The 13,358-nt window shown below is 39.1% G+C and overlaps 1 protein-coding gene and 1 long non-coding RNA gene across 3 annotated transcripts in view; one reads left to right on the top strand and one right to left on the bottom strand.

Annotated features, from left to right (window-relative positions):
• ITGA1 (integrin subunit alpha 1) overlaps positions 1-12,173 on the top strand; it is a 169,385-nt gene extending 157,212 nt beyond the window's left edge. Inside the window, exons 28-30 of one of the 2 annotated variants that reach the window (XM_019517885.1) lie at positions 126-218; positions 2,044-2,160; positions 7,180-12,173. In XM_019517885.1, coding sequence (XP_019373430.1) covers positions 126-218; positions 2,044-2,160; positions 7,180-7,224 — 255 coding nt within the window. In that variant the 3' untranslated portion in view covers positions 7,225-12,173. Of the gene's footprint in view, positions 1-125; positions 219-2,043; positions 2,273-7,179 lie in introns of those variants that run through there. The other variant, XM_019517884.1, reaches the window with a different exon arrangement.
• Positions 2,178-3,874, bottom strand: LOC109297832. Its single transcript, XR_002097432.1, has 2 exons — positions 3,243-3,874; positions 2,178-2,273 (listed from the first exon to the last, which is right to left on the bottom strand). It is a non-coding gene; the product is annotated as an uncharacterized LOC109297832 (long non-coding RNA).
• Positions 12,174-13,358: the final 1,185 nt, after the last annotated feature.

Here is a 13,358-nt window from a genome sequence, read left to right as displayed (position 1 = left end):
TTGCTGTTTATCATTAATGTTTGCATTCATCCCCTGCTTACGTTCCCATGCAAGCTGAAGAGGCACTGATTCATCTTTCAAATTAAAATACTTAACCTTAAAAATAGTCTCTTGTTTTCTTCTAGGCAAGCATTCGCAATTTAACACTCGTAGTAAAAGCATTACTTCAAAGTAAAAACTCCTCACTGATTTTACGAAGAGAAAATGAAAGTTTAGAGGTATGTGCAACCATAGTCTCTGACACCCTCTGTTGGATTTACTCTGCTAATGGCATGTTCTGTTTACCACCTGCAGCAATTAGCTGCTACTCTGAGTGGGCACGTCTACACGTGCCCCTGACTGCGCGTTCAGTACTGCGCAGTCCTGGCGGTACATGGTTATTTTTAGACACTACGTCGCCATAGTGATGAGCTACGGCGACGTAGCATCAGAGTCACAGCTTGTGACTGCTGACACTACCATGATGATAAGCTATGTCACTGTAGCTTCTTGTGTAGACGTGCTGTCTGAGGTAGACATTTTCAATTTGAGTAGCCAAAATATTTCCAAGAGCAAAATTTCTGACCTGACCTGAAATAACATTATCAATAATGATAAGTATACAACCTATTTACCAATCTACATAGGACATGAAAAATGACCTACCTTGCATACTTCTCGCCATTGCAGTAAACTAGTATTGTGCCTATTCTTCAAGATTAGAAGCAGATTTAAAATAATTATTTTTAGAGCATTAATAATTTAAAGTATAGATAAATACTTTGAAACCATACTACTTATATACAGTGTTTTCTCTAATTCTGTTCTCTCATCTTTATTACCAAAGACTTATACAGGAAAACAGGATCTTTTTTTTTTTTTTTAAATACATCTGCCCCTCCTGTATGTGCCTGATCTGAAATAGCCCATATGAACTAATCAAAATGTATAGGAAATTTCGCAAAAAGTTCATATATAATATGAGAACAGGGATTTTTATATCTATCTTCCTACCTACCATATTTTAAATTTATCATTTTATTAAAAACTCTTTAAAACATCTTGAATATGGTTTATCTTGTACTTTTATCTAAGGTCATTTTGATTTTTACCTACTTGTGATAGCTTACTGCAGTGCTAACTTTCTGTAAAAATCTAACTTTATGTTATATTGAACTATCTCAAAATTTTCTGTGGAAATGATATTTAAGGAAAATCAGGTCTTGTACATACTCCTTTTGGAATTGTATCAGTGATGAACCTTCAGCCTTCTCATTAAAACCCTTCTACACTTAAATTTGTATAGCAAAACAAAGTCACACATTAATATTCAGTACATGAATTAAAATATGCTTGGCATGGATGGAAGATACTTTGGACTGGTTCCTCAGTGCATTTAGAGTTTGAAATACTATTCTTAGGATGTCAAGTCCTTTACATTGAATATTTAGTTTTCAGGTTTTTAGGTCTTGTTACACAGAAAACTTGCTCTGGATCAACTTAAATGAGTTTTTAAACCAGTTTAGATTAAACTAATGCAAACGGATTTCAGTTTAGGAGTACCCTATTTCAGTTTGGTTTAAATCATTTGCTAATAAAACCAAATAAAACTGGCTTAAAATCAGAGTATCTGTATAACCTTCTTTACTGATTTAACTACATTGTCTTAAAATCATATATTTAGTCAAGCCATTGCAACCTTTCAATGTAGAGAAGAGCTTAATATAGTCTTTGAATTATTAAAAATGTGTTGTAGACAACCTAGGGGGTGCAGTCTTTTTCAGTACTCCTGCATGAGAACTGGAGAACCACGACAAGCTATTATTATTATTATGCTAATCAGACAGCACAGCAGCATTTATAGTAGTGAACTTGATACATCTGATGAGAGTTGCCTAGATAGCAAGCTTCATATTGGCGGTTATATTCTCATCTTCCTCTGGGAAATTCCTAGTAAAAAAATGAAACTGTGATACTCCTCAAAGTGGGTATCTATAATACAAGTAATATTGTCATTGTTTTAGAGAAAATACCATTAACATTTATATTTGAAATAATTTACAGAACAAGATTACAATTTTAAAAGATACTAAATCCAGTCGTGTTCCATTATGGGTCATTTTACTCAGCATTATTGTTGGACTATTGATTCTTGCACTTCTTATATTTACATTGTGGAAGGTAAGCTGCATATTATCATTTCATTTTGTGTTTTCATTTTGTTGTGCTAAGATATTTTTAAAGGTTCAGGTGTGTGGTTTTTTCAGCTAGAATTTCTTAGGCATAAGAGATACCTATAATAAAATAAAATTATTAGAATTATGACAACTTAATTAAATTCAGTTTTCCCCCCTAAATAAAATGAAGTATTCTAGGCGCTTGGGCAGTATGTGTTGGTTTTCCAAGAGTGTTATTTCATTAAAATGAAACAAAATTCAGAGAGAAATTGGCTTTTTAACTTAAGCCAAGTACAGACATCCAGGTGCTACTGGAAGAATTACCATTCTCCCAGTGGAAGCCAAAAGTGTCCAGATATTCATGTTTTTTCTCCTGGAATGAAAATGTCCACTTCAGGAGAAAAATGACCTGGTAACAACCAGGGTAAATAGCTCCCAGGAGAGTTTCTTCTGGGAGATTGACTGTCTATGTGCTTTCCCCCTGGAGTGGGGAATGGAGCTGAGATGAACGTCCTTTGCCTTCCTGAGACCAGAGTCCATCTGGTCTTGAAAATGCATGGGGAGCACCTGCTCCCCCCCCTCCCACCACCCCTGTCTTTTCCCCAAATAAGGCAGTCCCCAGTTTCAGGAAGAGGTGGGGGCTTTACCAGCCTTCACCAGCTTCTCCTTGTCATCTCTATTGCCCAGCTGAGCAGCAGGGCAGCGATTTAAAAGCTGCTGGTTGGAAGTGAACATGCTTCCAGCCACTGGCTTTTAAATTGACACTCCACCACTGAGCAGGTGTCAGGACAAGGGGGAGCAGAGAGCCATATGCTGGGCTGTGGAAATTGCCTTTAGGTACTGGACAAGGAAAAACCAAAGGGCCTGGGAAACTGGTATGCAGAGGCTTGCTCCAACTTGGCTCCCAGCCCCTTTTGCTTGCCCTTGCTACCCATGCAACCCAGCTGACCCATAGCAGTGCAGGGCAAGGCAAGCTGATGTGCCATGGCAGCAAGACTCAAGAGCTCTGCTGACACAGAAGAATGCTGCCGCCTCATCCTGCAAGGCAGGCTGCCATGCCCCTGCCACAAAGCTGTCAAAGCTTACCAGAGCAACTGAGCATTTCTTCCTCTCCCTGCTGTCCCCCAGGTTCACCTGAAGGAGTGCAAGGAGTGGGGTTATTCTTATGCAGAGAACTGGGAGGATTCCCACCCTAGGAAAATGCCCCCTCCTACCAATCAGCTGATTGGCAGGATGAGGATGCATTCCCCCAGGGTGGGAACCCTCCCTAGCTGTCTGTGGTACCTGCTTCTTTTCAGCAGGTGCCATTTGCAATTGGACAGCCTTCCCCCTTCCCAGGCAGGGGAGAGGGCACACTGTAAACTAACAGTGGGAGCAGCCCTCTGGTACCCAGGGAGATATTTCTTCTGGTAAAAATGAATGTCTGTATGCCACCAGTTAAGCTTAGCAACTATGCTGCTTTGCAATTTTGCCCTTGGAAGATATTCATCTTGTCTTGTGAAATCTTTGCTAAGCCAAATTATTCTAGTCATGCTTCTGAGAAACAAAATAGTAAAAGATTCACTAAACTACTTCTTTAACCACTGGGGAATATTAATAGTTATTCACCAAACTGAAGGCAATAAGGTATAAAATACATAATGGTAAATAATTTTAGTGAAGTGCCAGGTTTCTTCTGGGTTCCTTGAATTTTGAGATGTTTAAGCTAAATTACAATCCTAAAACCTTACTATAAAGTTAAAGAATCTCTCAGGGATCAGCATATTGAGGCAGCTCAACTGCAGTAAAATCAGTGGCTGTTAAGATTTCTCAGAATTCCACAAGAAGCATGCAAAATCTTTCAGGATATTACTGTTGATGATCCAAAGCTATTTCTGATCCCTGCCTGCATTACCTCAATGAGTAACTAACTGCTCCTCTCCACGGAAATCTTTAGTAAAAGGCAAAAGATTTATGCTGTTACACTTACTAAGGGCCTGGTTAAACATTAATTTTAGGTGGCTCCTGGAGCTCTTAACCCTTGGATTGTCCACACATTAACACCTGAACTATTTTTAAGCACACTTTAGATGGCTTAAAGTTACAGCACTCCTGGGCAGGTTTATCTCTGATCCATGTTACTCAGATCATGTTCCACTGAAGTGTGGCTGTCAATGAGGAACTGCCCACGTTGTAGTCCTCCATCATCGCAGGATACAGTGTCCCTTCCCCCACCCTCCTGTTCTGTGTGGACAAATTTTCCACCCCCTGAACTCTACTGCCCAGGGGGCAGTTCTCACACCAAGCAAACTCCCTTCCACAACCCTGTAGGTGTGACCTTCCCACCCCCATGGATGCAACCCCATGAAAACAGACTGCAAAGCACATGACAGCTGGCTAAGTCACAGGGCATGGACGGGAGTGGAGTCTAGGGAGAGGGTTGGCAGGAATAAGGCTGAGGGCTGGATCAGGTCCCCATGAGCTAGGGCTTCCTTCCCAGGACAGAGGCAATATCCCCCACAAAAGCACCTTCCCACACCACTTCCATTTCCCAGCCACCTCAGGAAACATGACCAGCACCCCCCACATCCCATTCCCAAATCCCAGTTTATTAGAACATGAGACCTTCTTTAATTTACTTGCTCCTTATTCCTTTTTAAAATATTTTTATTTTTTACATCTTTTTATTTTATCCTTCAGTGGCTACCTTCCTTCATTTCACCACCCTTCCCCCACCCCTATTTCCTTTGCACCTCCCATGTCATTACCCATCCCATTAACTCTCTGCCTCCCAGATTCATGTTTCTGTCCACTGTCCAACCCATCACTCACATACCTCCACCTATATAGAAGCCTGTCCTGACTCTGTACACCTGTAGTGGCAACTCACAGCTGTAGCTCCTAGTCAGGCTCCTGCTCACCAACCCTCTAGTGGCAAGTCACAGCCATGCAGGTGAAGGACAGTCAGAAAGTTTTTAGACTTAAGGTGTGACTGCATCAAACTATTTCAAAATATGGGCATGGTGCTAGCACTAACACTGATCAACTTTTGAGCAGATCAAAATGCAATGTGTAAGAAGGCCCTAACTATCCTAAACAGTGGTATTATATTATGGAAAAGGAGAACAGTCAAACTTCATAAAGCTCAGTAGAACTTTGATATTTCCAATTTATTTCATGTGAAGGTGCTCAGAGACTGATTAAGAGCAGAACAAATATGGTGCTAATAAAACTTTAGTATTCCCCTTTAAAAAGAAACCTGTAAAATATAGTGCTACATTTTAAAAAAGGAGGCTTCAGATTCTTATGCAAGAATCCACATTCAGTTTCACATATTTGTGCAGCTAGACAGTTCCACATGTACATAGTCACTGGTCATATAATCAAACTGTTTACAGTATTTGCTAGCTAGCCATTTACAGACACACAACAATACTCATGATAATCATTTCTACAAACATGGCTCTTATGTTTTTATTACTAAGGAAATAAATTTGGCAACAAAAGGAAAATCAAGTAGTAATGCTAAGTGCCCAACATAAAGTGCATTAAAAGTAGGGTGACCATAATAATTTGAGGGAAATCTGGGACAGGGGGCACCACCCATGACCGTGTGGCTCCCAGGGACCAGGAGAGACAGCATGACGCATGCACACATACACACACACACACATGCACACACACACACATGCCCACACACCTTCCTCAATCCCGACTCTACTGGGCAAGTGACTCCAGTTGCAGTCCAATGGAGTCCAGACGAGGGAGCAGCCCATTGGCTAAGCTCCCTTGAGAAACCTGAAGCAATAGTCCCTGGTTGGCATGAATCCACCCACATGTGCCCGGCTTCTGACTCAGGAGCCACACACGGGCAGATTCTTGCCAATCTGGGACTTTTGCTTCAGTTTTCTTTAATGGCCAGTTCTCTGAGACAGCCTCCAGAATCCAGGATTGTCCCGGCCGATCTGGGACATATGGTCACCCTAATTAAAAGGGTCTGATTTCCTGAAAATGCTGGTTCCTGACCCCCTTGAACCTTTAAAGGAGTCCAGCTAGGCACCTGAAATCACTAGCAAATTTCAAAACATGCGCATGAAAGTACAATTAGAAGCTACTGATTGATTCTTTATCTTTGCAGAGTTAAAATACAAATAAATTAACTATGACAGTGTCTTCAACAGTTAGCTACACTGGAGCCAATTTTGTGCTAGGTAGCTTAGCATCAACTAAATTCACAGATAATCTGCCATTTCCAGATCTTTAGGCACATAAGCAAGTTTCTTTTTAATCCACAATTTTGCAGACACAGGTTAAGAAAAAATAGACTATAAGAGGAATAATAATAATAATAATGTTAAAATAGCTATCCATTGCTCCTGCCAACATTTCATTTATAGTGGTAATATATTATAAACTGCAAATTAAAGCGATTTCTAGTATACTAAAATATGTTTTCATTTTGGGTTGGGGTTTAACATTCAGCAATCAAATTATATTTAAAAACATTCCCAGACTTCTGAGGGTAGATGTTCATCACTTTCCGAAAATCAAAAAACTCGTACTTGTTCATCATCCTGTGCTTTACCACCACTTCAACACAAGTGGGCAGTATTCCCAAAGCTAAAGCTTTATTAAAATACTCTGTTAGCATTACTACAGCAAATTTAGGTTTGCATAATCACCTGAACATGTGGTATTTATTCATTGAATGTATATATTTATACAGTAAATTAAAATGTATTACACTGTTTCAAGTATTATTAGCTTGAAGTTAACGAATCGCTGACACTTTGTCACAAAAGAATGATTCAGCAATTACTGTACATTAAGTTTGCCTGTTGGCATGAGATATGTCTTCTATTTTTCCAGTTCAGGAAAACAACATTGAGCTTCACTGATATGGCACTGAGTTATAACTCACCCATGAACGTTAGAGCAATGCATTTAAAAAATAAAATAAAATAAGATAAATAAAAGCCTTGTAAACTTTGCCAAAAGGTTTCTAAAATTCTGGTTTTAATTGCATTTTTCCTCTCATACACAGCTTGGATTTTTCAAAAGGCCACTAAAGAAGAAAATGGCAAAATGAAGATTCATATAAAAAGAAAAGAAATGTGGCAATTATACAATCTGTCCTCAGGTGTTATAAACATAAATATAAATTTGGTCACAAGGTTTTCTAAACTCTTTCATGGACTAACTAGTGTCATTCTTTTAAAAAAAACAAGAAAGCAAATGAGGCACATAGCTGGAGAAAACAAAGGGAAGAGAACAACTCTATAATGTTTTGTAATATGATAGAAAATATTTTAAGTCTTTACTCATTTTTGGCAAGTAATTCCACTTCAAAATTCTGAAATGTTTTATATAGGGAGGTAAGCCTCTTCATATATTTTTATACATGAAATAATTATTCATACCACATTATTCAAGAAACTGGGTTTTAGGCAGTAATTGCCATTTCTTAACTGAGTTTCCAAATTCTTTAAAAGAGATAACTGACTGTCATAATTCATTAATTAGACTTTCAAACCTTGAAAACACCCCAAATACAATATAGTACATTCACAAAACAGTAACCCTGATGCAAGTGTCATATGCAGAGCTTTACATGAAGCCTAGTGCAAATCCAAGGGCTTCCCTTACTACTTACTGCAGTGTATTCAGATGTACAGGGGCTACTCCAAGAAATAAATTTCTACTATTAATAAGACTATTAGGGATTGATATTTTTAGCACTTAAATATCTGAACTATGAATAGATTTTCAGGTGTAAAATTTAGCCCAGAATAATTTCAAGCAGATCTGTTTGCTCAGTGTAAATAAATAAGCAGATGCCCCTCTGGACCTATAAATTCACGTGTTCACTACTATTGCAAGTGCATTTTAAAGGCACCCTGAAAATCTGGCTGTTGCTGTATATCTTGGAGTAGCCAGCAGGGTGCTTGCTGAATTTTCCTTGTAAGGTTACTGTTTAATCCAGTAGGTGTAAAGGTTTGTTGATGATAAAAAAGAGCACAGTTAGGAAACTTAGCACTGATGAGCTTTTTTTAGTACCACAAGCCACACCTCATTTTTAATATTTATGAATTTAAGTACTGATACAGTATTTGTGTAGCTGATAAGAACCTAACAAATGATGGCTGTTTTGCATCACAGATTTAAAAGATGATATATAAGAATACACTGAAATTATAGGTAGTAAAATGTTTCTTTAAATCCATTTAGGATATTCTTTAATATAAAACTGCCTCCTGTTCACAGTTACTATATGATTTGTGGATAAACCTTCACCTCTTCAAAGTAGCTTACTCATCCACTTCCATAGTTTTATAGATGTTAGGGACTGGAAGGGACCTTACAGATCATCAGGTCCAGCCCCCCCTGCACTTGGGCAGGAAAGACTGCTGGGCTCAGATGACCCCAGCAAGGTGGACATCAGGACGCTTTTTGAAAATCGCCAGGGTGGATGAATGTACAACCTTTTTGGTGGGAGCCTGTTCCAAACCCTCGGCTCTCGACTTGTAAAGAAGTTTTTCCTTATGTTCAGTCTGAAGTGGTTTCAGTAAAGCCACCACAGCTTTTCTCTAGCACATAAATCAGTTGGACATGCTTATTTTATTTCTTTTTAATAGTCTAATAAGAAACAGTTTAATTCATAATAATTTTCTATTTTTGTGAAATAGTGATCAAAGGTGACCTATGTAGCTCTGGAAATTTACACATGATGCTTCATATTTGAAAGATGTTATCAGAAAAAAAGTCATGTTGAGTCCTTTTTATGTACTTTCTGGCTTACAAAGGTGGTCATTTGGGTGTTTTGAGACTCATAAATATAGTAAGTCTGAGTTAGTTTCAAAGCATTTGTAATTTTTTCTTGTGCATACATGAATGAATATGATTTCACAATCACCGTATACATGCCCATCTGACTAGGCTTCTAAGTAATAACAATCCAAACCTGGGCAGACTCCCAACAGGAACTCTATGAGTCACTGCCCCATCTAGTTTGTGACATTCATAGATTGTCCTTATAAGTTACTGGAATTTCTTCAAAAGAATAGCCATATAACCGAGAGCAGAATGAGGCCCTCAAGGAAAGTTGGTGAAAGGCACAAGGTAAATGGAAATAGAAGATTGGTACATCCCTCCTTTATCCAGTATTCAAACTGGCAGAGACCTGCTCATTTAATAGTGAAGATTAAAATGTAATATTAAGCAGAAGCTTTAGTTGCAGTCTAAATTGCACATTATGTGGTATGCAGGCTTTGTAAAAATCATACTATGTGGGCATGTCTATCTGCTTGGAGTATTGTTATGGCCTTCATCGTCAGGATTATAGTAATCATTACAAGAAATGAGAGTATGCACGTATGACTGTGGCAAAGTGGGCAGTCACACGACTGAGAAAATTTTCACTCACCCTCTCCCATTCCATATGTGTTAACCTTTAAAGTGACAAAGATGTCCTGAGAGATGCCTCTATCATCACACTCAATCTGGGTTTTCAACATCCTCAAGCATGTCAGTTTGGTTATCCTTTAGGGTGTCCTCTGCCCCTCATATATGGGCTTGATGCATACAAAGCAGGAGCAGGTAGGTGAGGCTTATTTCCTTCGTAGCAAGAGTGAGCACTCTGATGCCACAGTGTAGACTTACCTCAAGTGCCTCACAATTTAATATTGTATCAGCACAGTATCTCTGGAAAGCAGAAGGGCTGTTATCTCTTGGGGGGAGGGAAGTTAAGATAAACTGAAGCAATAAGAGATTAAATAATTTACCTATGATCAGATATGAAGTCTATGATAGTCCCCATCTAAACTACTCCACTTACAGAAAGCTGTGCAACTTAAATCAATTCCACCTCATGCTTTTTGAATGTCTGTACCTAGCCTGGAGGAACTAAAGCAGGCCTCCAACTCCCAGTTCAGTTCCTAACCACAGAACCATCCTTCCTTCCCTCATACCATTAACCATTGGTTCAGTAAGGCAGCATTCATGTTATGCAGGCCATTTTCATTGGAGTAGGTTCTGATTCTTTAAGTACTTCACTTTGCAACTGTAATAATCTCTTAAATAGGAGGTGGAGGATTTAATTAAGTTTCCCATTTAATTTCAGAGCAGTACTGTTACTCTGTAATATGCATTAGCAGTACAGCACATGTCCCTAGCAAAATAATACATAATCCTAGATAAGTATTCTTTCTATGTAAAGAATATCTGAAATCAGTGTTCAATTCATTTTAGTCTCACTTTACATCATAAGTGCAATATATAATTGCCTGTCTTCTCTGTTTGCATCATGGTGCCTCCTCCTTGCTCGTTTTGATTATCAAGTAAAATCTGTTTTAAAATAGTCATAGGTATAGTAAGTACTGCCACAGAACACCTTCCTATCACGCTGTCTGAATTAGCAAGTACAATATTTGTATTCCTTAGAACCTCTCCACACAATATCACATAAACAATATCATTGCTTAATATAGAAAATATCACTGCAATCAGTGACACAAACACCAAAAACACTGCAGCGACTATAACTGTTACAAAAGTAGAGTTTGCTTCCTAACTCTGTTAAAAAGCAGCAAGGTTTCAATATTATTCTAATAATGGATGGACGAGAATGTTTTTGTTCTTTTAAAACAAAAGTCTAACATTAGGTCCCCTGTATATATTAAGTTTTAGGCTTAAATTAGTTTTAAATTACTAAGAGCTCCAATCATGCACATTACTCCTCTGTCATCATAGACATACTTTGAAGCTCCTGGCACATATGCAAATACTGTTTCAGGGTAGGAGCCTAAGACAAGAGAGATCTGTTCTAGTGTTCTTTATGTTGATTGAAGGTATGAGGCATGGCGCTCTACGAGGTGCAGCACAGATTTTATAAACTTGTGGAAGGGGCTTTACATATCTTTGCTCCATTCCAGTCCTGGGTTGCTTCTGGGGCTATAGAATACCCAAGACCGAGGGTGTCAAACATATAGCTTGTGGGCCTGATCCAGCCTGCAGAGCCATGTTGCCTGGCCTGTGGGGCTTGTAGGGACTGGAAATTTGGGCGTGGGGTCCACTGTTAAAATTTGGGATACAGCTCCCTGTAGTATGGATCCCCATTGTCAGTAGTGGAGGCAAATAACAGCAACATTAAACCCAATGGCCAGGGTTTGAATTATGGGGTGGCTTGGAGGAGCTAAGTCCCCCCCGCCCCCATAAGAGACAAGAGTCCCTGGTAATAAAAAAGAGCCCGAAACCCATGCCTTTCTAAACAGTGCAGGCAGTGGCTGCTTCTTCTGGCTTCCAGCTGCCACCACCACAGACCCCCCCACCCCACCTCACCTGCCCCAAATTGGAGCATAATTCAAACCCTGCCCACAGCCACTGTCGCATCCAGATCCAGTCTGTGAGGAGCCCCACTGTCCGGATCAGGGCGCCACATGAGTTTGACACCTCTGCCCTAATGTAATATAAGCAATCCTAGGGGCCTGCCTCTTAGTGCTGCAGTATGAGATATGTATCTGCCAGGTGTAAGCTGTGGCTTCTCAGAGGACAGATACACCTCCTGTGCTAAAGTCTACAGCAGGGCTTTGGGAAAATAATCCAATCATTGCTTGTTTGTTTTTTTAAGTACTCGTGCCAGGGAAATTCTCCTCTAACTGGAATCAGAGCTTTTGTTTCCCGTTTAATGCTACTGTGCTTCTATTACTAAGCATAAGAGGTGAAGTTGGAGTGAGGATCATGCCCAATATAAGCTGTTGATATTGTGTGGCTTATGGTTCTACATTATTGATCTTTTAGTTTGTTGTACCACCTGCTGTATGTAGTATCAACAAAAAAGGATGAGGCAGGCTAAAAGAGAGAGCACCACTGTTTGTTATATCACTTAACAGGAAAAACTGTTGAAATCTTGCACTATTTTTAAGAAAGCAATCACAAGAAAAACTAATTACATGCTGTGTGACATTCTATGGTTTGCTTTTCTACTGTGACCTTGTTCCATAAAATGTACTGATAAAAAGTAATAAAGAAATGTCCAGCCAACCTGTTTGTCTTTATGTCTGTCTGATATTGAATCACTATAAGTGTTTTAAAAAGTATGCAAATTTGTGAAAACAAAAGCTGCCTCTACAGTGATAGAAAGTATTGTTAAAAACACACATTGGTGCAGATTTTAACACAAGGGAAAAATGGCTGTTGTTAAGAATGAAATTATTGTTGCTAAATGAACCTGATAATACCAAAAATTCAGAGCCAGATTTTCATAACTGAAATTGTATATTCAGATTTGTGTGCGAGCACTATTGTGAAAACTTTAAAATAACTAACATATGTAAATATTCATATATCTGCATATCATATTTAGATCCTAACTCTGAGAAATGATCATGTCACCATGGTCATTAAAGATGAAGGCATATGAGTTCATCTTATCCATCCCCTTACCAATGTTTCTTGCAGCATGCACTAGACAACACTCAGCTGTCTAGTTTCTAAGTGACTCATTTCTTTCTCATCTGTCTCCACTCCTTGCTGAACATTTCAACAGGATTTCCTGGAATACAAAGATTGCAACATATTCTGCATGTTTATAAAATGTAATCAATTACACTCCCACAATTTTAAAACTTTGGTCTTATCAGATACGAACCTGCTTCAGCCTCATACCAAAAAAGGGAACGTTTACCAAATGTTCTTTGGTGTAAATATCAGATCATTTGAAGCTAGTTGGAAAACTCTCATTAGAACATTTTAACAAAAAAAAGTCAGGAAACAAATTGCAACTTTTTTCAATATTTTCTATTTTCCAACCAGCTATACTGATACTCCTCTATTTTGATACAACAGACAAGACTCTGCTTCCCAAAAGACCATATTAAATTGGAGTGGTATAAATTGATCAACGCTTGTCACTTGGATCCTACGCACTTTGACAACAATGGCACAGACAAATTACCATATTTGCTTGATTCTACCACAAGATCTCTCCCCACCCCCTTAAACATAGGTAAAAAAGCCCCTCAGTGGATGGGAGGAGACCAGATGGATGGACAGGTGGCTGCTGTGGCTCAGGCTCCAGTCCCTTCCTGGGGTTGGAGCCATAGACACAGTTGCTGCCTGTCCCCTTCCTCTCTCTACTGTCTCTGCACTCCACATCTCCCTCCCCCCGCCCCCATGCACAGTCAGCTATAATCCCAGTATGATGTTCACAAATCCAGGTTTGCTGTG

Source organism: Gavialis gangeticus, unplaced genomic scaffold (assembly GCF_001723915.1).
Source record: "Gavialis gangeticus isolate Ggan-Ray unplaced genomic scaffold, GavGan_comp1, whole genome shotgun sequence".
Taxonomy (NCBI): Eukaryota; Metazoa; Chordata; order Crocodylia; family Gavialidae; genus Gavialis; species Gavialis gangeticus.
The sequence above is the reverse complement of the archived record's forward strand: the minus strand, read 5'-3'. Positions and strand labels throughout refer to the sequence as shown.